This window comes from Opisthocomus hoazin, chromosome 18 (genome assembly GCF_030867145.1).
Source record: "Opisthocomus hoazin isolate bOpiHoa1 chromosome 18, bOpiHoa1.hap1, whole genome shotgun sequence".
NCBI classification, from domain to species: Eukaryota; Metazoa; Chordata; class Aves; order Opisthocomiformes; family Opisthocomidae; genus Opisthocomus; species Opisthocomus hoazin.
In genome coordinates, this window is record NC_134431.1 from 18,548,645 (window position 1) to 18,570,206 (window position 21,562).

Below are 21,562 nucleotides of genomic sequence, written 5' to 3' on the forward strand. Positions count from 1 at the left end.
AAACGGCCACAGCCCGCAAGGATCCGACCCCCGGGGGCTGTCCCGACGGAGGCGGCGGGCCCCGGGGACCTCCCCCCGCGTTTCCCCGGCAACGGCGCGGGGCCAAGATGGCGGCCGGGGCCGGGCAGGAAGGAGGCTGGCGCGAGGGCGGGAGCAGGAAGATGGCGGCGGGCGGGGGCGGGGCCGCTCTAGGCGGGCGGGCGGGCGGGCTCTATGGCGGCGCGGCGGCCGAGCCTGCGCACGCGTGGCCCCTCCTCCCTCGGGCTGCGGGCGCTGCGGGTGCGTGAGCGGCACCGGGACCGGCACCGGCATGGGCGTGCATGTGGAGACCATCGCCCCCGGGGACGGTGAGCCGCGGCCTGCCCTGCCCTCTGCCCCTGCTCCCCTCCCCGCCGCAGCGCTCCCGCTCCCGGGGGTGCGGGGCCCGGGCCCGGTGCGGGTCCCCGTGCCGGTCCCGGTGGGCTGACGGTGCGTGTCTCCCCGCAGGGCGGACGTTCCCCAAACGCGGCCAGACCTGCGTGGTCCATTACACGGGTGAGTGCCGCCCGCCACGGGGCCTGCGGGGCGGGGCTGCCCCGGGGTGGGGGGGGGGCCCGGTGACCGGGGGACGGAGCGGGGCGGGGGGGGGGGCCCGGGGGCCGCAGGGCGGGGAGCGGGGGCTGCCCTGTCCCGGCACCTTGCGGGGACCCCGGCCCGGGCGGGGGGTCTGGCTGGGCCGCGGCGGTTCCCGGGGGAACCTGGGGGGTCCGGCCCGCCCCGTGGGGCCGGGAGGGGTTTACCGGGGGGGGGGGAGGGGGGTCCCGGTGCTCCCCGGAGGGGGGGTCCCGGTGCTCCCCGTGGGGGGGTCTCGGTACTCCCCGTGGGAGCCGTCTGCCCCGTCTACGGGGGTCGGGGGGGGGCTTTCCTACCCGGTCCGGGGGGGCACCGGGGAAACGGCCCGGCTGGGCAGGGCCCCCCCCCCACCGGCCAGCGCCCAGCCGGTCCCTGGGGGGTCCCCGGGGGGCCGCCGTGGAGCGGCCGAGCCGAGCCCCCCCCCACGCTGGGTGGGCGCCGGTATCCCCGCGGTTGCCAGCGAGTGGCACCCCCCCCCCCCCCAAGGGAGTTTCGGGGTGAGCTGGGTCGGAGCGGGGTCCCTGCCCCCCCCCGACGCTGCCCCAGCCGTGGGGTTGATATGGGGGGTGCCCGTGGGGCAGACCCAGACCCGCACCCCCCCCGGTCCCGCGGGGGTCCCCGGTGCGGGTGACGCTGTCGGGGGGCCCGGGGGGGGTTCGGGCGTTGTGTTCTGCAGAGGGGCTGCGCGGTGCCTGCTGCGAGCTCGGGGAGGGGGGGACAAGCCAACCTTGGGACCCCAGAAAATGCTTTGAGGGGTCACTGGGGGGGGTCTCCTCTCCCCCCCCGGCCGCCCCCCGAGCAGCGGGGGTGAAACCGTGCCGGCCCGTGTCTGCTGGTAACCCAGTCCCCTTCTTCCCACCCCCCCGCAGCCATGGTGAGGGGCTGGAGGTGCCCCTCTCTGCAGAGTGGGGCCCGGGGGGGGGGGGGCTTGGCGGGCACCCAGCCCATTTCTGGCTCCCCTCCCCATCCTTCCCCTTCCCGAGGAAGCGCCTGGGCCCCCCCCCAGCCGCCCCGGTTTCCTCCGCCGGTGGGAGAACAAAGCCAGGCTGGCGGGCTGGCCAGCGGCTCCCGGGGGGCCAGCCCGGTGCCTGCCAGCCCCCCCCGGCACCGTCCCCATCCCGCAGCCCTGCCCTGGCGCCGGGAGCCCCCCCACCCCACCCCAACTGGGCTGCTTTTGGGTCCCCATGTCCCCTCCCCACGTCCCCAGGCGAGGTTCTGGCTCCCGACGGACCCCCCCCCCCCCAGCAGCCGGGATCCGCCGCGCGTGGGAGCCGCTCTCCGAGTCCCCCTTTCATTTTTTTGTGCAGTTATTATTATTGTCTCCTTTTGGCCTTTATTCCCCCCCCCAGTTCCCTCGGCGGGCGGCGGAAACCGAACCCCTCCAGGCCCCGACGTCGCCGTTGTCACCGCTGTCTCAGGGCCGGCCGCCACGGGGCTTGGCTCGCGGGAAACATCGGAAACCTTTGGGTCCCCGTCGCGGGGCCGGCGTCGGGGCGCGGTGCGGGAGGTGCCGTGCTCCGAGACCCCGTCCCCGCCGCCCTTCGCTCCCGTGGGGCACTGGCGGGCGTGCGGCCGCGCGGCTCCCGCTCCGCTGTGGGTGCGCGGTGGCTGGGCTCAAGGAGTCGTTTGGGAAGGAGAAAAAAAACCGGGTGACCCAAGGGTGAGGGAGCGTGGGGAGCCGGCTTGGTGAACGGCTGCTGCTCCTGCCGGCGCCCGAGCCCCTGCGCCGTGGGGCCAAGCCCCACCGAGAGCAGCCATATCACAGAGTCACGGAGTGGTGGGGTTGGCAGGGCCCTCTGGGGTCACTCAGCCCAACCCCCTGCCCAAGCAGGGTCACCCAGAGCAGGGGGCACAGCACCGCGGCCAGGCGGGGCTGGAATATCTCCAGAGAAGGAGACTCCACAGCCTCCCTGGGCAGCCTGGGCCAGGGCTCCGGCACCCTCAGAGGGAACCACCTCCGGTCACCCAGGGGCGAGGGACAGACGGACGGCCCCGGCACGGGAAGGAGCTGGAGAGTGGAGCATCCTCTGCGCCCCTGCTTGGGAGACACCGGGTGCAGAGATGGAGGCGTGGGGGGGAGCGCGGGGAACAGGACCCTCTCCCGCTCCGTTGGTCCCGCATCCTCGCCCCTGGCAGGAGGCCGTGCCCGCAGCCCGCGGGGAGCAGGGGCAGCATGGCCGGAGAGCCCCCCCGGCACGGCCTCCCGAGGGAAATCCGCTGCAAAGGGCTGTATGGAAACTAAATCAAGGATCAAGCCCCCCGGTGGGTTTGTGACTGCTCGCAGCAAGCGGCGTGGGGCGGGAGGGCTGCGTAGGAGTGAGCTGGTGGGGAGGAAGGTGTGGGTGGGGGGCCGGCAGCCCTGAGCCCCCCTGGGTGTGGGAGCCAGGGTGGGAGCCAGGGCAGAGCGGGATGCTGTGCTGGTGCAACTGGGGCTCCCGCGGTGCCCCGGAGCTGGGCTGGGCATCGTGGTCCTTGGGAGCAGGCTTGGGGTGAGGGGAAGCAGGGGGCTGCGGGGAGCATGCGGGGACCACGGCCACCCCACCGTGCTTCCCGAGGGGCAATGGGGGCCCGTGGCCGTGCTGGGCAGTGCCGGGCCGGGAGCGAGCCCGGCTTGGCTTGGCCAAACGGCTTTGCCCGCACGGCAAAGCGCGCCCGGCTTGCGGCTCAGAGCAGAGGGGTGGCAGCGCCGGGGGGGGGACGCTGGAGAAGCCTGGCCGAGGGGGCTGCCATCCTTCCCCGGCACCCGGGCAGCGCTGCGTGGCTGGATGTAGCCCCCCCGGTGCTCTCCCCGCCGCGTCCGGGCGCTGCCACGCTCGCGCAGCCGCGGCCGACGCTCTGCGGTTGCCAGACGTGTCCGACCGCGGCGTGCGGCTGCCCGCCGGTGGGTCGTGGGAAGCCCCCCTGCCCTGCCTGCGCTGGGGGTCCTCTCTCCTGCCAGGCTGCGGTGGGCAGAGCCGGCTGGGGGGTGGGAGCTCCGGGCCCTGGGGTCTGCAGCGCCTGGCAGAGGCAGGATTTAACCTCAGCCGGGCAGCCCTGTCCGGACGCAGGGGCTGGGGGATGCCGGGTACCCCAGGGCTTTCGGGGGGCGGGGGGGGGGGGTTTCCCACCCTGTCCCTTCCTTGGGCTGGAGCAGAGTCCCCTGCCCCACTGCTCCGGTCGCTCCCTGCCTCTCCTCGGGAAGCCGGCTCCGTGCTGGAGCTCCTGGGCAGCGGCCGTGCCAAGGGTCAGCACGCCGGGATGGAGGGGGCACGGATGGGGCTCTGCACTCCCCCCCCAGCAAAACCCGAACCTGCAGGTTTCCCTGGGGGGCTGCATCCGCCTGCTCCGTGCCGCTCTCCCCCGGCTCTGCCCGCCCGGGGGTCCGGAGCCAAGTCACGCCGCGCGGCCGGCGTCTCCCGCCCGCTGCCTGCCAAGTGGGGCAGAGACCTGGCAGGGCTGCACTGCCTGCCTGGCACAGCCGGGGCTGCTCCCCAGAGCCCCCCGTCCCGTTCCCCGAGACCCCCCCCCGGTGTCCCTATAGCCCAGCGGAGATCTCCGAGGGGGTCAGGTCACAGAATCACAGAATCACAGAGTGGTTGGGGTTGGCAGGGCCCTCTGTGGGTCCCCCAGCCCAACCCCTGCCCAAGCAGGGTCACCCAGAGCAGGCTGCACAGCACCGCGGCCAGGCGGGGCTGGAATATCTCCAGAGAAGGAGACTCCACAGCCTCCCTGGGCAGCCTGGGCCAGGGCTCCGGCACCCTCAGAGGGAAGAAGTTCTTCCTCGGGTTCAGCTGGAGCTTCCTCTGCTCCAGTTTGTGCCCATTGCCCCTTGTCCTGTCGCTGGGCACCACTGGAAAGAGTCTGGCCCCGTCCTCCTGACCCCCACCCTGCAGATATTTAGAGGCATTTCTAAGGTCCCCTCTCAGCCTTGTCTTCTTCAGGCTGAACAAGCCCAGCTCCCTCAGCCTCTCCTCGTAGGGGAGATGCTCCAGTCCCCTCACCATCCTCGTAGCCCTCGGGGTTGGGTGTCCACAGCCCACGCCTGCGGGCTCTGCCCTCCCCGGGGGGTCCGTGTGGGCGGCGGGCGAGGGTCCGTGCCGGCGGCTGGCGGCTGCTCCCGGGGCTCTGCTGGGCCAGCTGCCTCTCTAATAACTTTAAGATCTCGTTATCTCCTTGCTCGGGGACGGCAGGGATGAGGAAATGGTTGCTCATACTTGTCCAGGGCTGGAGAAACCTCCCGGGAGCCTCGCGGGCAGAGGAAGCGCCTGGGATGAGGACGCTGCCTCCGAAGCATCGCAGCCTCTTTGTTTTCCGTGGTGGGGGGAGTGTGGCAGCCCCATGCCGAGGAGCGGGGACCATCTCCCGTGTGTGACCCTCTCCATCCTGGGCCTGGGACAGCCCCATCTCCCTGGGCTGCTGCAGCCAGCGTGGTCCGTTCATCCCTCTCCCCGCTCCTGGGATGCTGCCGGCTCCGAAGCGCTTCCCGAGGCTGGGTTTGGACGGGCGAGCTCGGCGGCGGGGCGGGCAGCGCTGTCCCTGATGGAGCCTGCGTGGTCCCCTGGCCGGGACGTGAAGCGAGACGTGGGTCTGGGGGAGTGGGTGCCCCATGGGTGTCCCACGGGTCCCCCTCTGCCGCAGCGAGCAGCGGAGCTGTGCGGTGGCACGCGCCTGGCCCCCCGGGCTCGTCGCCGTCCCCGCCGTCCTTCTGCAGCCGCCCCGGCTCGTCGCGACGCCCGAGGGCTCAGAGCTGAGCCCGGGGTCAGCTCGTGTCACGGCCGAGCGGTGCTGCTTGTGCCAGCCGGCGTGGCCTGTCCCGTGTCCCCGCTGCCAGCGTCCCCGCCGGGCGGGAGCACGGCCAGCCGACGGGAGCGGTGCCAGGCGGGGCTGGAAGCCGGTTCAGCTTTATCCTGGAAGGAGGAAACTCCAGGAAACGAGGGAAAACTCCAGATTTACCATTCCAAAGTCCAGGGCCGTGGTCTGCCTGGCTGAGCTGGTGCTGACGCTTGGAGCCCTGGAGGGAGGGGGGATGGGATTTTTCCTTTCTGTGAAAATAAAACCTTAATTCCACTCCCTGAGGGAAACGGTGGGGGGCTGCTGGCCCCCACCCCCTGCCTCTTCCTCCAGCCCGGAGCTTTCGGTGCTCGTTGCCCTTGCAAAGGTGATGTATTTTATTTTATTTTTTTTTTTCCCCCCACCCGCTTCATTCTCCCATCACCACGACTGCCCACGTGCTGGCTGCAAACTGGGGCCGAGCTGCCCCGACCCATCCCTTGCCCAAACGCCTTTTGTCTTGCCCGTGGTTGGGTTTTGCGAGACTTTATAGCTGTTTCCAGGCGAAAAAAAATCAGGGTTTTGGGCGGTGAAGAGCGGAGGAGTGTTTGGGGGAGAGTTTATTATCGCTCTTATTACGTGGGGTCTGTGAACGGTGGAGCTGGAGCTGCCTTATAGGAGCAGCAACTCCGCCGGCCGGCGGAGTTGCTGCTCCTATAAGGCAGCTCCAGCTCCAAGATTCCCCAAGAAGGTCAGGCAGGGAGCAAGGGAGGGGAGGAAATTCCTCCTCTGCTCGTGTTGGGGAGTTATATTTAGCCCTGGGGATATCGGCCTCGCTCAGCCGCTCCTCGGCGTCGTTCCTGGGTAGGGGAGCGATTTGGCTGAAGGGCAGCGGGACGTGGATGGGCACGGGGAAGCTGAGACGGGGTGCTGGGACCCTGGTTTTTTGTGGTTTGGGTGGCTGAGGAAGGAAGCGTGCCCGTGGCGGGGTGCTTTTGGTGGTGGTCCGGCTGACAGCCATGCTGCGAGGTGGGGAAGGGTCCTCTCGTCTGCCCCTGGTCCCAGCCCGCAGGAGCGCTTCTCTCCGGGTCCAAGCAGCCGGGATCAATCCTGCCCTGCCTCAGGGCTGCTCCTACCAGGCTGGACAGTGCTCAGGGGGTGGTGCTGGTGGGGTTTTTCCCCCCTGCAGCTGCCCCGTGTCAGGATTTCCGCAGGCGAAAGGAGGCTGAGCTGAGGAATGGCTTTGACTCAGGGCCACGTGAGCTCTCCCGGGGGTGACGGTCACCCGCTCGGGCTGCCAGGTCAGAGCCTGTTTCACACCGGTGCGCGTGGCTCTGTCCCCATGTCACCGTCTTCTCTTCTCTCCCCAGGTATGCTGGAGGACGGGAAGAAGTTCGATTCCTCCCGCGACAGGAACAAGCCGTTCAAGTTCGTGATGGGCAAGCAGGAGGTGATCCGCGGCTGGGAGGAAGGAGTGGCTCAGGTGCCCGGTGCCCCTCCGTCGCACGGCCTCCCTGTGCTGCAGCGTGGGCAGAAATCGCTGTGTGCAGCTCCTTCTCTATTTTCTTCTGATTTCTTTATTCCCCTGCGTATTCCACCCCTCCGCCCCCTCGGCGCTGGGAGGTGTGGGTGTGAATATCACCTTCTGCGTTGCCTCCTGCCAGATGGCAGGAATGGAGCAGAGCCGGGGCCCGGGAACACCTACGGCCCGTCGGTGACTCAGCGGTGACATTTCTCTACTGAGTCAGCTCCCAAGGAGCGCGGCGGGGAGCGCTCGGGCCTCCCGCTCCGAGCGGGGACGGCTCCCGGGCTGCGGAGCCCACGCGGAGGGCGGGCTGGTGGGCACGGCGCGGCTTCGGGTGCTGGGTGCGCGACTGGGGACACTGCATGAGGGTGCCGGTGGCCGTAGGGGATGCCTGGCACTCCCTGTCCTAGAAAACGCTGCGTGAAGGACAACCCAAGCCCTGCTCCTTTTCCAGCCCATGCTGCCTGCCTTTCCCTTCTGACATTACAGAATCCCAGCATGGCAGGGGTTGGCAGGGACCTCTGTGGGTCACCCAGCCCAACCCCCTGCCCAAGCAGGGTCACCCAGAGCAGGGGGCACAGCACCAAGGCCAGGTGGGGCTGGAATATCTCCAGAGAAGGAGACTCCACAGCCTCCCTGGGCAGCCTGGGCCAGGGCTCCGGCACCCTCAGAGGGAAGAAGTTCTTCCTCGGGTTCAGACGGAACTTCCTGTGCCTCAGTTTGTGCCCATTGCCCCTTGACCTGTCACTGGGCACCACTGAAAAGAGCTTGGCCCCATCCTCCTGACCCCCACCCTGCAGATATTTGTAGGCATTTCTAAGGTCCCCTCTCAGCCTTCTCTTCTCCAGGCTGAACAAGCCCAGCTCCCTCGGCCTCTCCTCGTAGGAGAGATGCTCCAGTCCCCTCCTCATCCTCGTAGCCCTGCGCTGGACTCTCTCCAGTAGCTCCTCATCTTTCTGGAACTGGGGAGCCCAGAACTGGACACAGTACTCCAGATGAGGCCTCACCAGGGCAGTGTAGAGGTGAAGGAGAACCTCCCTCGACCTGCTGGCCACATTCTTCTTGATGCACCCCAGGATCCCATTGGCTTTCTGGGCAGCCAGGGCACACTGCTGGCTCATGGTTAACCTGTCACCCACCAGCACACCCAGGTCCCTCTCCGCAGAGCTGCTCTCCAGCAGGTCCACCCCAAGCCTGTACTGGTGCATGAGGTTGTTCCTCCACAGGTGCAGGACCCTGCACTTGCCCTTGTTGAACCTCCTCAGGTTCCTCTCTGCCCAGCTCTCCAGCCTATCCAGGTCACGCTGAATGGCAGCACAGCCTGCTGGTGTATCCACCACTGCTCCCAGTTTGGTGTCGTCAGCAAACTGGCTGAGGGTACATTCTAACTCTTCATCCAGGTCGTTGATGAAGAACTTCTTCCTGTTCCTCTTCTGTCCTCTCCAGTTTTTCCAGCTTGGTCCTGGCTCTTGCCCAGTGCAGGCAAAAGAGCGGGGACAGCTCTGTGTCCCTCTTGCTGTCGCTCACCTGGCGATTGTGCCCGTCTCCCGACATCCCTGTGTTTCTTTCCCTGCCCCCAGATGAGCGTTGGTCAGCGGGCGAAGATGACCATTTCCCCAGATTACGCCTATGGCTCTACTGGCCACCCGGGGATCATCCCACCAAACGCCACTCTGATTTTTGACGTGGAGCTCATGAAATTGGAATGACCTGCCCCAGCACCCCGTCCTCGGGTAAGGAGGGGCAGCTGCCGCCCGTGGGTGCTGGGGCTTGGGGACAACGCAAGGCCCTCGTCTGTTGCCTCAGGCTGGCACGGGGAGGTGGGATGGAGCTGGTGGCATGGGGGGTGTGAAAGAACAGGGCAGGTTTCGGACTGGGGGTGGGAGTTGCTCTCAGGAGACCGGTGAGCTGGGGACCAGTATGGTGGTACGAGGAGTGTTCCCAGCCCGGCAGAGAGGGTTCGTGCCATGGAGGCATGGTGGTGCTGGCTGGCCATGCCTCGAGGTCCTTGGCTTGTGTTGCTGCGCTGCAGGGCTTGGCTTCCAGCTCCCCCTCGTGCCTCTCTTGCTGCTGGTGCGGGGGTCCTGCCGTGTGGGCAGGATGGGGCTGTGCCCTGGGGTGTGTGGGTCCAGCAGTGTATAGGGCTGTGTCCCAGGGTCATGCGGTGTGGGCAGGATGGGGCTGTGCCCCGGGGTCTGTGGGTCCTGGGGTGTGGGCAGGATGGGGCTGTGCCCTGGGCTATGGGGTCCTGCGGTGTGGGGCAGGATGGGGCTGTGCCCTGGGCTATGGGGTCCTGCGGTGTGGGCAGGATGGGGCTGTGACCCGGGGTCTGTGGGTCCTGGGGTGTGGGCAGGATGGGGCTGTGCCCCAGGGTCCAGCGGTGTGGGCAGGATGGAGCTGTGCCCCAGGGTCCATGGGTCTGGTGGTGTGGGCAGGATGGAGCTGTGCCTGGGCTATGGGGTCCATCAGTGTGGGCAGGATGGGGCTGCGCCCCAGGGTCCTGCACTGTGGGCAGGATGGGGCTGTGCCCTGGGGTCCATCAGTGTGGGCAGGATGGGGCTGTGCCTGGGGTCCTGCACTGTGGGCAGGATGGGGCTGTGCCCCGGGGTCCATCAGTGTGGGCAGAATGGGGCTGTGCCTGGGGTCTGGCACTGTGGGCAGGATGGGGCTGTGCCCCGGGGTCCATCAGTGTGGGCAGGATGGGGCTGTGCCTGGGGTCCTGCACTGTGGGCAGGATGGGGCTGTGCCTGGGGTCCGTGGGTCCATCAGTGAGGGCAGGATGGGGCTGTGCCTGGGGTCCATCAGTGTGGGCAGGATGGGGCCGTGCCTGGGGTCCGTGGGCCCCGCACCCTGTCACGCGGCCTCTCCTCTCCCCGCAGGCCTGGCGCGCGGAGGAACCCGCATCTCGGCGTCGAGACGAGCGCCCGTGCCGTCGGACGGAGCTCTGCCCGCGCGCCCACCCGCCCGCGTCGCACCGTGCACCCCGGCCGAACGCCTCTGGGCGCTGCGCTTTGCCTCTGACTCCCGCCTGGTCTCGTGTTCTGATGTCTTTTTAAACTCTGCGCCGTAAACCTCAACTCTTTTTGGGTCAAGTTCTTCTTCTTTTCGTTCCAGGCTGTGTTTTGGCCCCGGGATGGGGGGGCTGCTCTGCACCCTGCCTCGCTGCGGGCACCCGGGGTTTGCCCCCCGGGATGGGGGGGCTGCTCTGCACCCTGCCTGGCTGCGGGCACCCAGGGTTTGGCCCCGGGATGGGGGGGCTGCTCTGCCCCCTGCCTCGCTGCGGGCACCCGGGGTTTGGCCCTGGGATGGGGGGGCTGCTCTGCACCCTGCCTCGCTGCGGGCACCCCGGGGTTTGCCCCCCGGGATGGGGGGGCTGCTCTGCACCCTGCCTCGCTGCGGGCACCCCGGGGTTTGCCCCCCGGGATGGGGGGGCTGCTCTGCACCCTGCCTGGCTGCGGGCACCCCGGGGTTTGGCCCGGGATGGGGGGGCTGCTCTGCACCCTGCCTCGCTGCGGGCACCCAGGGTTTGCCCCCGGGATGGGGGGGCTGCTCTGCACCCTGCCTCGCTGCGGGCACCCAGGGTTTGGCCCCGGGATGGGGGGGCTGCTCTGCACCCTGCCTGGCTGGGGCACCCGGGGTTTGGCCCTGGGATGGGGGGGCTGCTCTGCACCCTGCCTGGCTGCGGGCACCCAGGGTTTGCCCCCGGGATGGGGGGGCTGCTCTGCACCCTGCCTCGCTGCGGGCACCCAGGGGTTTGGGTCCAGGATAGGGGGGCTGCTCTGCACCCTGCCTCGCTGCGGGCACCCGGGGTTTGGCCCTGGGATGGGGGGGCTGCTCTGCACCCTGCCTCGCTGCGGGCACCCGGGGTTTGGCCCGGGATGGGGGGGCTGCTCTGCACCCTGCCTCGCTGCGGGCACCCAGGGTTTGGCCCTGGGATGGGGGGGCTGCTCTGCGCCCTGCCTCGCTGCGGGCACCCGGGGTTTGGCCCGGGATGGGGGGGCTGCTCTGCACCCTGCCTCGCTGCGGGCACCCGGGGTTTGGCCCTGGGATGGGGGGGCTGCTCTGCGCCCTGCCTCGCTGCGGGCACCCCGGGGTTTGCCCCCCGGGATGGGGGGGCTGCTCTGCACCCTGCCTCGCTGCGGGCACCCGGGGTTTGGCCCGGGATGGGGGGGCTGCTCTGCACCCTGCCTGGCTGCGGGCACCCCGGGGTTTGGCCCGGGATGGGGGGGCTGCTCTGCACCCTGCCTCGCTGCGGGCACCCAGGGTTTGCCCCCGGGATGGGGGGGCTGCTCTGCACCCTGCCTCGCTGCGGGCACCCGGGGTTTGGCCCCGGGATGGGGGGGCTGCTCTGCACCCTGCCTGGCTGCGGGCACCCAGGGTTTGCCCCCGGGATGGGGGGGCTGCTCTGCACCCTGCCTCGCTGCGGGCACCCCGGGGTTTGGCCCGGGATGGGGGGGCTGCTCTGCACCCTGCCTTGCTGCGGGCACCCAGGGTTTGGCCCCGGGATGGGGGGGCTGCTCTGCACCCTGCCTGGCTGCGGGCACCCCGGGGTTTGGCCCGGGATGGGGGGGCTGCTCTGCACCCTGCCTCGCTGCGGGCACCCGGGGTTTGCCCCCCGGGATGGGGGGGCTGCTCTGCACCCTGCCTCGCTGCGGGCACCCGGGGTTTGCCCCCCGGGATGGGGGGGCTGCTCTGCACCCTGCCTCGCTGCGGGCACCCGGGGTTTGGCCCTGGGATGGGGGGGCTGCTCTGCACCCTGCCTGGCTGCGGGCACCCAGGGTTTGCCCCCGGGATGGGGGGGCTGCTCTGCACCCTGCCTCGCTGCAGGCACCCAGGGTTTGGCCCTGGGATGGGGGGGCTGCTCTGCACCCTGCCTCGCTGCAGGCACCCGGGGTTTCCCTGGGATGGGGGGGCTGCTCCGGGCCGTGCTGTGGGTGCTGTGCCAGGCTGGCACGGTGCTGTGGGTGTTGTGCCCTGCCAGGCTAGCGAGCTGCTGTGCCATGGGTGCCATGCTGTGGGTGCTGTGCCAGGCTAGTGCCATGCTGTGGGCCCGTGCTGTGGGTGCCGTGCTGGGCTCACAAGGTGCTGTGGGTGCTGTGCTGTGCTGGGCTGGCGCAGTGCTGTGGGTACCATGCCGTGCCAGGCTAGCACAGTGCTGTGGGTGCTGTGGGTGCTATGCCATGCTGGGCTCACCCAGTGCTGTGGGTGCCGTGCTGTGGGTGCCATGCTGACCTGGCGCGATGCTGTGGGTGCCATGCTGTGGGTGCCGTGCTGGGCTCACCCCGTGCTGTGGGTGCCATGCCAGGCTGGTGCCGTGCCAGGCTCACCCATTGCTGCGGGTGCCGTGCCAGGCTCACCCCGTGCTGTGGGTGCCGTGCTGTGGGTGCCGTGCCGGGCTGGCGCGGTGCTGTGGGTGCCATGCTGTGGGTGCCGTGCTGTGGGTGCTGTGCTGTGGGTGCCGTGCTGTGGGTGCCATGCTGTGGGTGCCGTGCTGTGGGTGCCGTGCTGTGGGTGCCGTGCTGTGGGTGCCATGCTGTGGGTGCCATGCTGCGGGTGCCGTGCTGTGGGTGCCGTGCTGTGGGTGCCGTGCTGTGGGTGCCATGCTGTGGGTGCCGTGCTGTGGGTGCCGTGCTGTGGGTGCTGTGCTGTGGGTGCCGTGCTGTGGGTGCCATGCCGGGCTCACCCCATGCTGTGGGTGCCGTGCTGTGGGTGCTGTGCCGGGCTGGCGCGATGCTGTGGGTGCCATGCTGTGGGTGCTGTGCCGGCCTGGTGCCATGCTGTGGGTGCCATGCTGCGGGTGCCGTGCCGGGCTGGCGCGGTGCTGTGGGTGCCATGCTGTGGGTGCCATGCTGTGGGTGCCATGCTGTGGGTGCTGTGCCGGGCTGGCGCGGTGCCGTGGGTGCCATGCTGTGGGTGCCGTGCTGTGGGTGCCATGCTGCAGGTGCCATGCTGTGGGTGCCATGCTGTGGGTGCCATGCTGCGGGTGCCGTGCCGGGCTGGCGCGGTGCCGTGGCAGCACAAGGGCCATCCTCCGGCGGTGCCGGCTTGCTTTGCCGTGGGGCTCGGGTGCTTGGTGCTGGGAGCACAGAGGGATGCCTGGGGCTCGCTGGGCTCTGTGGGGAGGTGATGGTGGCCTGCTGGAATTTGCATAATTAATTGCCTCACCATAACCTGTTACGCCCTCGCAGCCTCTTGCCTTGCGGCTCAGCCGGCCTGGGAGCGCGAAGGGCAGGCGGCCGTGTGCTCCCAGCACCCTCGCTCCCTGTGCCCCCCGTGCTTTGGGCCCTCGCTGGCACCGGGCATCGCGATCTGACGCGGCACAGCCAGCAGCGGCCGTCTGCAGGCCGGACCAGCACCCACCCGAAAAGCTGCTTGGGGTTTTCGGTGCCTTTCTGAGGAATCCCCCACCGCGGGGTTCCCCGAGCCCCCCGCTCCCGGCCCTCGCTGCCGCCGGCGGCTGGCGAACGTTGCGTGGCTCACGGCGCAGGCGCTGCTCGGGCACCGCTGCGTGCCACAGAACCACCGAATGTTGGGGGTTGGCAGGGACCTCTGGGGTCCCCCAGCCCAACCCCCTGCCCAAGCAGGGTCACCCAGAGCAGGCTGCACAGCACCGCGTCCAGGGGGGGCTGGAATATCTCCAGAGAAGGAGACTCCACAGCCTCCCTGGGCAGCCTGGGCCAGGGCTCCGTCACCCTCAGAGGGAAGAAGTTCTTCCTCGGGTTCAGCTGGAGCTTCCTCTGCTTCAGTTTGTGCCCGTTGCCCCTTGTCCTGTCGCTGGGCACCACTGGAAAGAGTCTGGCCCCGTCCTCCTGACCCCCACCCTGCAGATATTTATGGGCATTTCTAAGGTCCCCTCTCAGCCTTCTCTTCTCCAGGCTGAACAAGCCCAGCTCCCTCAGCCTCTCCTCGTAGGAGAGATGCTCCCGTCCCCTCCTCATCCTCGCAGCCCTGCGCTGGACTCTCTCCAGTAGCTCCTCATCTTTCTTGAACTGGGGAGCCCAGCACTGGACCCAGCACTGCAGATGGGGCCTCCCCAGGGCAGAGCAGATGGGGAGGAGAACCTCCCTCGCCCTGCTGCTCACACTCCTCCTCATGCACCCCAGGATCCCACTGCCCTTCTGGGCACCCAGGGCTGGCGCCTGGCCCCTCGCAAACGGCCTTTGCTCCATTTGTCACCGTCGATAACGCGGCCACGATCAATAACGCAGCGAGTCCCAGCTCTCGAGCGGGTCTGGGGGGGCAAAGCTGGTGTTGAACTGGGGCTGGAGGAGCAGCGGCCGCGGGGCAGGAGCCAGGGCTGCCGTCGGGAGCACCGGCGCTTGCCCAGCGTCGTGTGGGACCGGGGCCGGAGGGTGCACTGCCCCTAATTGCTACTCAATTAAGCAGAACGAGGAGCTGCTGGGGTGCCAGCATCATGCCCTGCCCTTTGCCACAGCCACTTCTAGGAGGAAACTCCAGGTGAGCTTGGGTTTCTGTTCCCGCAAGGCTTTTGGCTTTAATTATTAACCAGTGCCAGGCAGCGCCGTGGCTTCTGGCTGGAGAGAAGCCAGGGCTGCCCCCCGCCCTCACCCACAGCTCCCACCGGTGCGGTTGGGGTGCCGGTGCTGCCAGCTCCGGTTCGGCACGGATGGGGATTTCGGGGCAGGCAGAGCCTCCCCTGGGCACCGGCCGTCTCCCTGCCGGCGGCCGGGCACCGTCGGGCTGAAAATAACACCGGTAAATAAAACGCTTCCTCCTGGCCTGGCACGCGGGAGCGGAGGCACCGGGAGCTGGGATGTCCCTGGCTGCTGCTCCGTGCGGGGCTGGCCCCGTGCCGGTGCCACCGGATGGGTGCCCGCAGGACCCCGCTGCCCGGCTCCAGGGGACCCGGTGGCCCGTGGCATCCCCGGTGCCAGCAGTGGGTGACACGGTGATGTCCCACGGCAGCGGGACGTGTGGGTGACGCAGCAATGCCCCACAGCAGCGGGATCCCAGGGTGGCACGGTGATGTCCCACGGCAGCGGGATCCCGGGGTGATGCGGCGATGTCCCACACCAGTGGGATCCCGGGGTGACACGGTGATGTCCCACGGCAGCGGGATCCCGGGGTGACACGGCGATGTCCCACGGCAGCGGGATCCCGGGGTGACACAGCGATGTCCCACGGCAGCGGGATCCCGGGGTGACGCGGCGATGTCCCACGGCAGCGGGATCCCGGGGTGGCACGGTGATGTCCCACGGCAGCGGGATCCTGTGGTGACACAGCGATGTCCCCCGGCAGCGGGATGCCAGGCTCTGCCCTGTGCCCCGACTTGGGTGAGCTCCACGCTCGCTCAGTTTTTCCACCTGCGGCGTGGGGCTCCCACGGGGCCGTCACGCCTGGCGCGTGCCCCGGGGCCACCGGTGACGGCGGGCAGGGTGCGGGACGTGGTGTCCCGGTCACGGCCACGTCAGCCTCACGCGCCCGGGCAGGGAGGTGTCAGCGGGAGCCGGCCGCCCACGCAGGGCTGCTCGCGGCGGGGCACCCCACCCCACCCCCCCGCAGCACCCTCGGGCCCCAGCCTGCGGCACGGAGCCTCCGTGGGCTGGGGGCTGCGTGGGGCCAAGCTGTGTGCCGGTGCTGGCAGGAGTGGTGATGGAGTGAGGGGGGGTGGACCACCACGGTGGCTGGGGTGGACGGGGGGCATGGCCCCATCCCTGCTCTCCTGGGATGCCTGAACCCACAGGAAGCTGTCCCTGTCCCCATCCCCATCCCTGTCCCCATCCAGGGGGCACGGCCCCATCCCTGCTCTCCCAGGATGCCCGAACCCACAGGAAGCCATCCCTGTCCCCATCCTTGTCCCCATCCCCGTCCCCATCCAGGGGGCACAGTCCCATCCCTGCTCTCCTAGGATGCCCGAACCCACAGGAAGCCATCCCCATCCTCATCCCTGTCCCCATCCCTGTCCACATCCCCATCCCTGTCCCCATCCGGGGGGCACAGCCCGATCCCTGCTCTCCTAGGATGCCCGAACCCACAGGAAGCCATCCCTGTCCCCATCCCCGTCCCCATCCAGGGGGCACAGCCCCATCCCTGCTCTCCTGGGAAGCCCGAACCCACAGGAAGCCATCCCCATCCTCATCCCTGTCCCCATCCCTGTCCCCATCCCTGTCCCTGTCCCCATCTGGGGGGCACAGCCCCATCCCTGCTCTCCCAGGATGCTCAAACCCACAGGAAGCCATCTCTGTCCCCATCCCTGTCCCCATCCCACTCCCATCTCCATCCCATCCCTGTCCCCATCCCCATCCCTGTCCCCATCCCCATCCCTGCAGTGTCAGGGCCCTGTACAGCTCTGGCTTCACCTTCCTCTTCCTCACCCGTGCCCTACCTGGCGGGGGTGGCTGTCAGCTGAGGCTGCCTGGCCCCTCCCCGGGCTGGGCACGGCGATAAAACCCCGGGGCCGGGCAGGGAGCGGCACAGGGCATCGGGGAGCCGCGGGCAGGTGAGTCCAGGGGTGCCAGGGCTGGGCTCGGGGGTCTCGCGCGTCTGGGGGTGCTGCTGCCGGGCGGGGGGATGCTGAGGTTCCTGGGCTGAGTGTGGGGTCCTGCCCGGTCCCTGCAGGGCTCGGAGCTGGGTCTGGGTTTGGCCCCTGCGCCCCGAGTTTTGGACGATGCATTTGGGGTACACGACGCCGTGGGGCAGGGCTGGGTGGCACAGCCTGGCCGTGGGCACAGCGTGGGGCAGAGGGGACTGAAGGGGGGCACAGGGGTCTGCGAGGAGCGGTCGGAGGGGCTGTTCCCATGGGACGCCCGGCTCCCATATCTGGGTGGTGCTGGAATGGCCCCACTGGGCAGGTGGGTGCGGGGAGCGGGACCCGCTGCCAGCCGAGCGATGCCCGGGTGCCTGTGTCCCAGCTGCCGGGGAGTGGCAGAGGTGATGGCCCTGGTGACACGGCCCTGAGTCACGCTGGAGGCCACGGGTGACAGGCCATCTCCGGCACACGGAGCCAGGCACGTGGGCTGGGAGGGATGCTCGGGGAGAGGCACCCCGTCCCCGAACCGCCCCGTCCCCAAACCACCCCATCCCCGAACCACCCCTGTCCCTGTCCCCAGGCACGGCCGCGGCAGCAGTGATGGCAACGCTCTACCCCTCGCTGGAGGACATGAAGGGCCACCAGATCTTGCAGGTCGGGGGGGGGTGAGCAGAGCCCCGATGGGTCCCTGCGGGGTCCCACACTCGGGGCATCCCCAGGGCTGGGGGGCACAGCCCCGAGCAAACCCCGTCTCTTGGCAGGCGCAGGCAGCTGCCGGGGTGAGGACCCCCGCCACCACGGTGGTCACGGAGAAGCCAGAGCTCGTCTCGGGCACCGGTGCCACAGGTTGTGTTCAGCTCTCCCTGGCGAGGGGGTCTCTGAGGGGGCGGGGGAGTGACCCTCACCACGCAGGGGGGGGCTCAGCTGAGACCCTCCGCAGCTTGGTGCATGGGTGGGGGATGGCATTTGGGGGGTTCTTTCCCCAGGGCCACCCTCTGCCGTGTCCCGTGTGCCAGTTGCTGGCCCACGGTGCGGGGGGCTCACAGCGGGGAGGCAACGGCTGTGGGTTGGGGACCCCAGGAGCTGAGGGTGCCCTCGGTGTGTCCCGCAGCGCCGCCCGTGCTGTACCCCAACCTGGCCGAGCTGGAGAGCTACATGGGGCTCACTCTGTCCAGCGAAGAGCTCCAGAAGAACCTGCTCCCCGAAGGCAGCTCCGTAGGTGTCCGGGCTGGCAGCCCCCGCCTGCCCTGCGCGGGGTCCCCGTGCCACAGCGTCGCTGCGGAGGGGGTCCCTCCGGGGCCGCATCCTGCCCGGGGAAGGGACGCAGCATCCCCCCCGAGGGCTGATGTGTGCAGGGTCCCGTGCCCCCGCCAACCCCGCTGACCCCCCGGCCCCATCGCAGGCGCTGACGCCCACCGGGCCCCCCCCAGGCCAGCTGCTCGCCCCCCTGAGCGGGAACAACGCGGGGCTGCGGCGGGCAGAGATCAAGCCGGGCGTGCGGGAGATCCATCTCTGCAAGGACGAGCGGGGCAAGACGGGGCTGCAGCTGAAAAACGTCGACCAGGTGAGAGGGCCGGGCTGGCACGGGGCCGTGCACGGCGTGGCACCGTGTGGCACGGCATGGCACAGCACGGCGTGGTGCACTGTGACATGATATGGCACAGCGTGGCATGGCACGGTGCGGCGTGGCACGGTGCAGCATGGCGTGGTGCACAATGGCAGGGCACAGCACGGTATGGCATGGTGTGGCGTGGCATGGCACGGTGCACTGTGGCATGATATGGCATGGCATGACATGGTACAGTGTGGTGTGGCATGGCACAGCATGGTGTGGTGCACTGTGGCATGGCATGGCACAGCACAACGTGGCGTGGCACAGCATGGTGTGGCATGGCATGGTGCACTGTGACATGATATGGCATGGCATGACATGGCATGGTGTGGCATGGCATGGCACAGCACGGCATGGCACATTATGGTGTGGCATGGCACAGTATGGTGTGGCATGGCACAGCATGGCACAGTGCACTGTGACATGATATGGCACAGCATGACATGGCACGGTGTGGCATGGCCACAGCACAGCACGGCATGGTGCACCATGGCAGGGCACAGCATGACATGGCACGGTGTGGCAGGGCATGGTACAGCATGGCATGGTGCACTGTGACATGATATGGCACAGCATGACATGGCACCGTGTGGCACGGCATGGCACAGCACGGCATGGCACAATATGGCGTGGCGTGGCATGGCACAGTGTGGTGTGGCATGGCACAGTGCACTGTGACATGATATGGCATGGCATGACATGGCATGGCACAGTACAGCATGGTGCACCATGGCAGGGCACAGCATGGCATGGCATGGTGCACTGTGGCATGGCAAGACACAGCGTGACAAGGCATGGTGTGGCATGGCATGGCACAGCATGGCGTGGTGCACTGTGACATGATATGGCACAGCATGACATGGCACGGTGTGGCATGGCATGGCACAGCACGGCATGGCACATTATGGCGTGGCATGGCACAGTATGGTGTGGCATGGCACAGCATGGCACAGTGCACTGTGACATGATATGGCACAGCATGACATGGCACGGTGTGGCATGGCCACAGCACAGCACGGCATGGTGCACCATGGCAGGGCACAGCATGACATGGCACGGTGTGGCAGGGCATGGTACAGCATGGCATGGTGCACTGTGACATGATATGGCACAGCATGACATGGCACCGTGTGGCACGGCATGGCACAGCACGGCATGGCACAATATGGCGTGGCGTGGCATGGCACAGTGTGGTGTGGCATGGCACAGTGCACTGTGACATGATATGGCATGGCATGACATGGCATGGCACAGTACAGCATGGTGCACCATGGCAGGGCACAGCATGGCATGGCATGGTGCACTGTGGCATGGCAAGACACAGCGTGACAAGGCATGGTGTGGCATGGCATGGCACAGCATGGCGTGGTGCACTGTGACATGATATGGCACAGCATGACATGGCACGGTGTGGCATGGCATGGCATGGCACAGCACGGCGTGGTGCACCATAGCAGGGCATGGCACAGCATGGCATGGCACGGTGTGGCACGGCATGGCACAGCACGGCATGGTGCACCATGGCAGGGCACAGTGCAGTGTGCCATGACGCTGCACGGCAGGCCAGGCAAAGCGTGGCACAAGCGTGACAGCACAGGGTGCCATGGCACAGCGCATCGTGGCACGGCAATGTGCGGCGTTAAATGGCTGTGTCCCGCGCCGTACCACGCCGTGTCCCAGCTGCCCAGCCCCGTGCCACGGCTCCCCGTGCCCGCAGGGCATCTTCGTGCAGCTGGTGAAGGCCAACTCGCCGGCGGCGCTGGTGGGGCTGCGCTTCGGCGACCAGATCCTGCAGATCGACGGCAAGAACTGCGCGGGCTGGAGCAGCGACAAGGCGCAGCGGGCGCTGAAGAAGGCGTCCCCGGAGAAAATCGTCATGGTGGTGCGGGACAGGTGAGCGGGCGGGCGGGCGGGTGGGTGGGCGATGCCGGTGGCACCGGCGCTGACCGCGCTCTCCCCGCAGACCTTTCCAGCGCGCCGTCACCGTGCACAAGGACAGCACCGGCCACATCGGCGTCGTGGTCAAGAAGGGGAAGATCGTGTCGCTGGCCAAGGGCAGCTCTGCTGCCCGCAACGGCCTCCTGACCCACCACTGCATCTGCGAGGTCAACGGCCAGAACGTCATCGGCATGAAGGTAGGGGCTGGGCGCGACCGGCGGGGCCGAACGGGGAGCCGCGCGGAGCTGCCGCGGGCCGGGGGGCAGAGCCGGGCACCCCACGGCACCCGGCCGCTCTCTCCCGCAGGACAAGCAGCTCACGGAGGTGCTGGCAGCCGCCGGGAACGTGGTCACGCTGACCATCATCCCCACCGTCATCTACGAGCACATGGTCAAACGGTGAGACCGCGGCGCCCAGCCCCCCCCACCCCGCCCCTCGAGGGGCTCCCCCCGGGGCTCCCCCCGCTGAGCGCCCGTCCCTGTGCCCAGGCTCTCGGCGGGGCTGGTGAAGTCGGCCATGGACCACTCCGTCCCCGACCTCTGAGGCGACGGCTGCCGTCCCGGGGGCTGGCGCTGGCCGCTCGGAGGGGCTCCTGGAGGTACCCCCGCAGCACCCCCAGAAGAAGCAGGGGTGGGGCACGTGCGTCCCCCTGTCCCGGGGTCCCCGTGTCCCCCCCTCGGGGCAGCCGCCAAAGGCGGGCTCCAGCCAAAGCAGACACAGACCCAGCGACGTTTATTGCATCCACCAGAGACAGCGAGCACAGGACAGGGGAAACAAGAAAAGGAGGGGTGGGGGGGTTTACAGCTTTTTCAGTTCTGTATTTAAAAAATATATTATATAGATTTGTCTTTCAAATATAACCGTTACATTTATTTCTTGGCCAAGCTTCGGGTGGTCTAACAGAGGCGCACACAGATCCACGAACACTGCACGAGAGGCGCACATCCCTCCGCCGCCCCGGCTGCCTTGCCACCCATTCTCCCCAAACACCGCACCCAGCACCCGGTGCTGCCGCCTCGGGTGCCCCCCCAGCGCGGGCAGAGCCCCTGCCCCGTGCCCCAGCCGCCGGACGGGGACGCAGGGACACGCGGCGGGGGGATGCAGGACACGGCCTCTTCCCGCGTGGGGACCGGGGGATGCCGGCGTGCGGAGCATCGCCGGCTCCCAGAGCGCCCGGCCGGCAGCACCCATGGGTGGTGGAGCAGGGAGAAGGGTTTGGGGGGGGGGGAACACCGTTAGTTCAAGTCACGAAGAAGCCACAGACATTCGTGGGGTGGGAGCACCGCGCGCCCGGGGGAGCCCCAAGCCCGGCGCCTCGCCAGCCCCCACTAAGCAATCGTTGCTGTCTTTGCTTTTCAAAAAGAAAGAGAAAAAGGCAATTTTTTTTTTTTTTTTTCCCAGAGGCCACCAGCAAAGTGGGGATTTGGCCACGCCAGGGCAGGCGAAGGTGCTCGGCGCTGCCCGCACGCCCTCGCTGCCCCCCGGCAAAGGCGTCCCCCATCGCCGGCACCCCCGGCATCGCTGTGCCCAAACCGCCAGACCCCTGCTCCTCGGCGGCCAGGGCCAGGCTGGGGGTTCCCCCCGCTGCCCACCACCATCTCAGCCCCCCCAGGCCCCCGGGCTTCGGTCCGTTCCG

General features: G+C 68.7%; 2 protein-coding genes across 2 annotated transcripts; both read left to right on the plus strand.

Moving 5' to 3' along the window:
* Nucleotides 1-236: 236 nt before the first annotated feature.
* On the plus strand, nt 237-9,963 carry FKBP1A (FKBP prolyl isomerase 1A). The gene is made up of 5 exons (XM_075439033.1): nt 237-347; nt 487-534; nt 6,732-6,844; nt 8,467-8,619; nt 9,766-9,963. Exons 1-4 carry the CDS (start codon nt 311-313, stop codon nt 8,593-8,595), a joined length of 327 nt encoding a protein of 108 aa, XP_075295148.1. The 5' UTR covers nt 237-310; the 3' UTR covers nt 8,596-8,619; nt 9,766-9,963.
* Nucleotides 9,964-16,312: 6,349 nt separating this feature from the next.
* On the plus strand, nt 16,313-20,538 carry SDCBP2 (syndecan binding protein 2). The gene is made up of 9 exons (XM_075439029.1): nt 16,313-16,346; nt 16,957-17,030; nt 17,138-17,222; nt 17,488-17,591; nt 17,779-17,940; nt 19,706-19,881; nt 19,952-20,123; nt 20,233-20,324; nt 20,415-20,538. Exons 2-9 carry the CDS (start codon nt 16,977-16,979, stop codon nt 20,467-20,469), a joined length of 900 nt encoding a protein of 299 aa, XP_075295144.1. The 5' UTR covers nt 16,313-16,346; nt 16,957-16,976; the 3' UTR covers nt 20,470-20,538.
* The last annotated feature ends 1,024 nt before the right edge of the window (nt 20,539-21,562 follow it).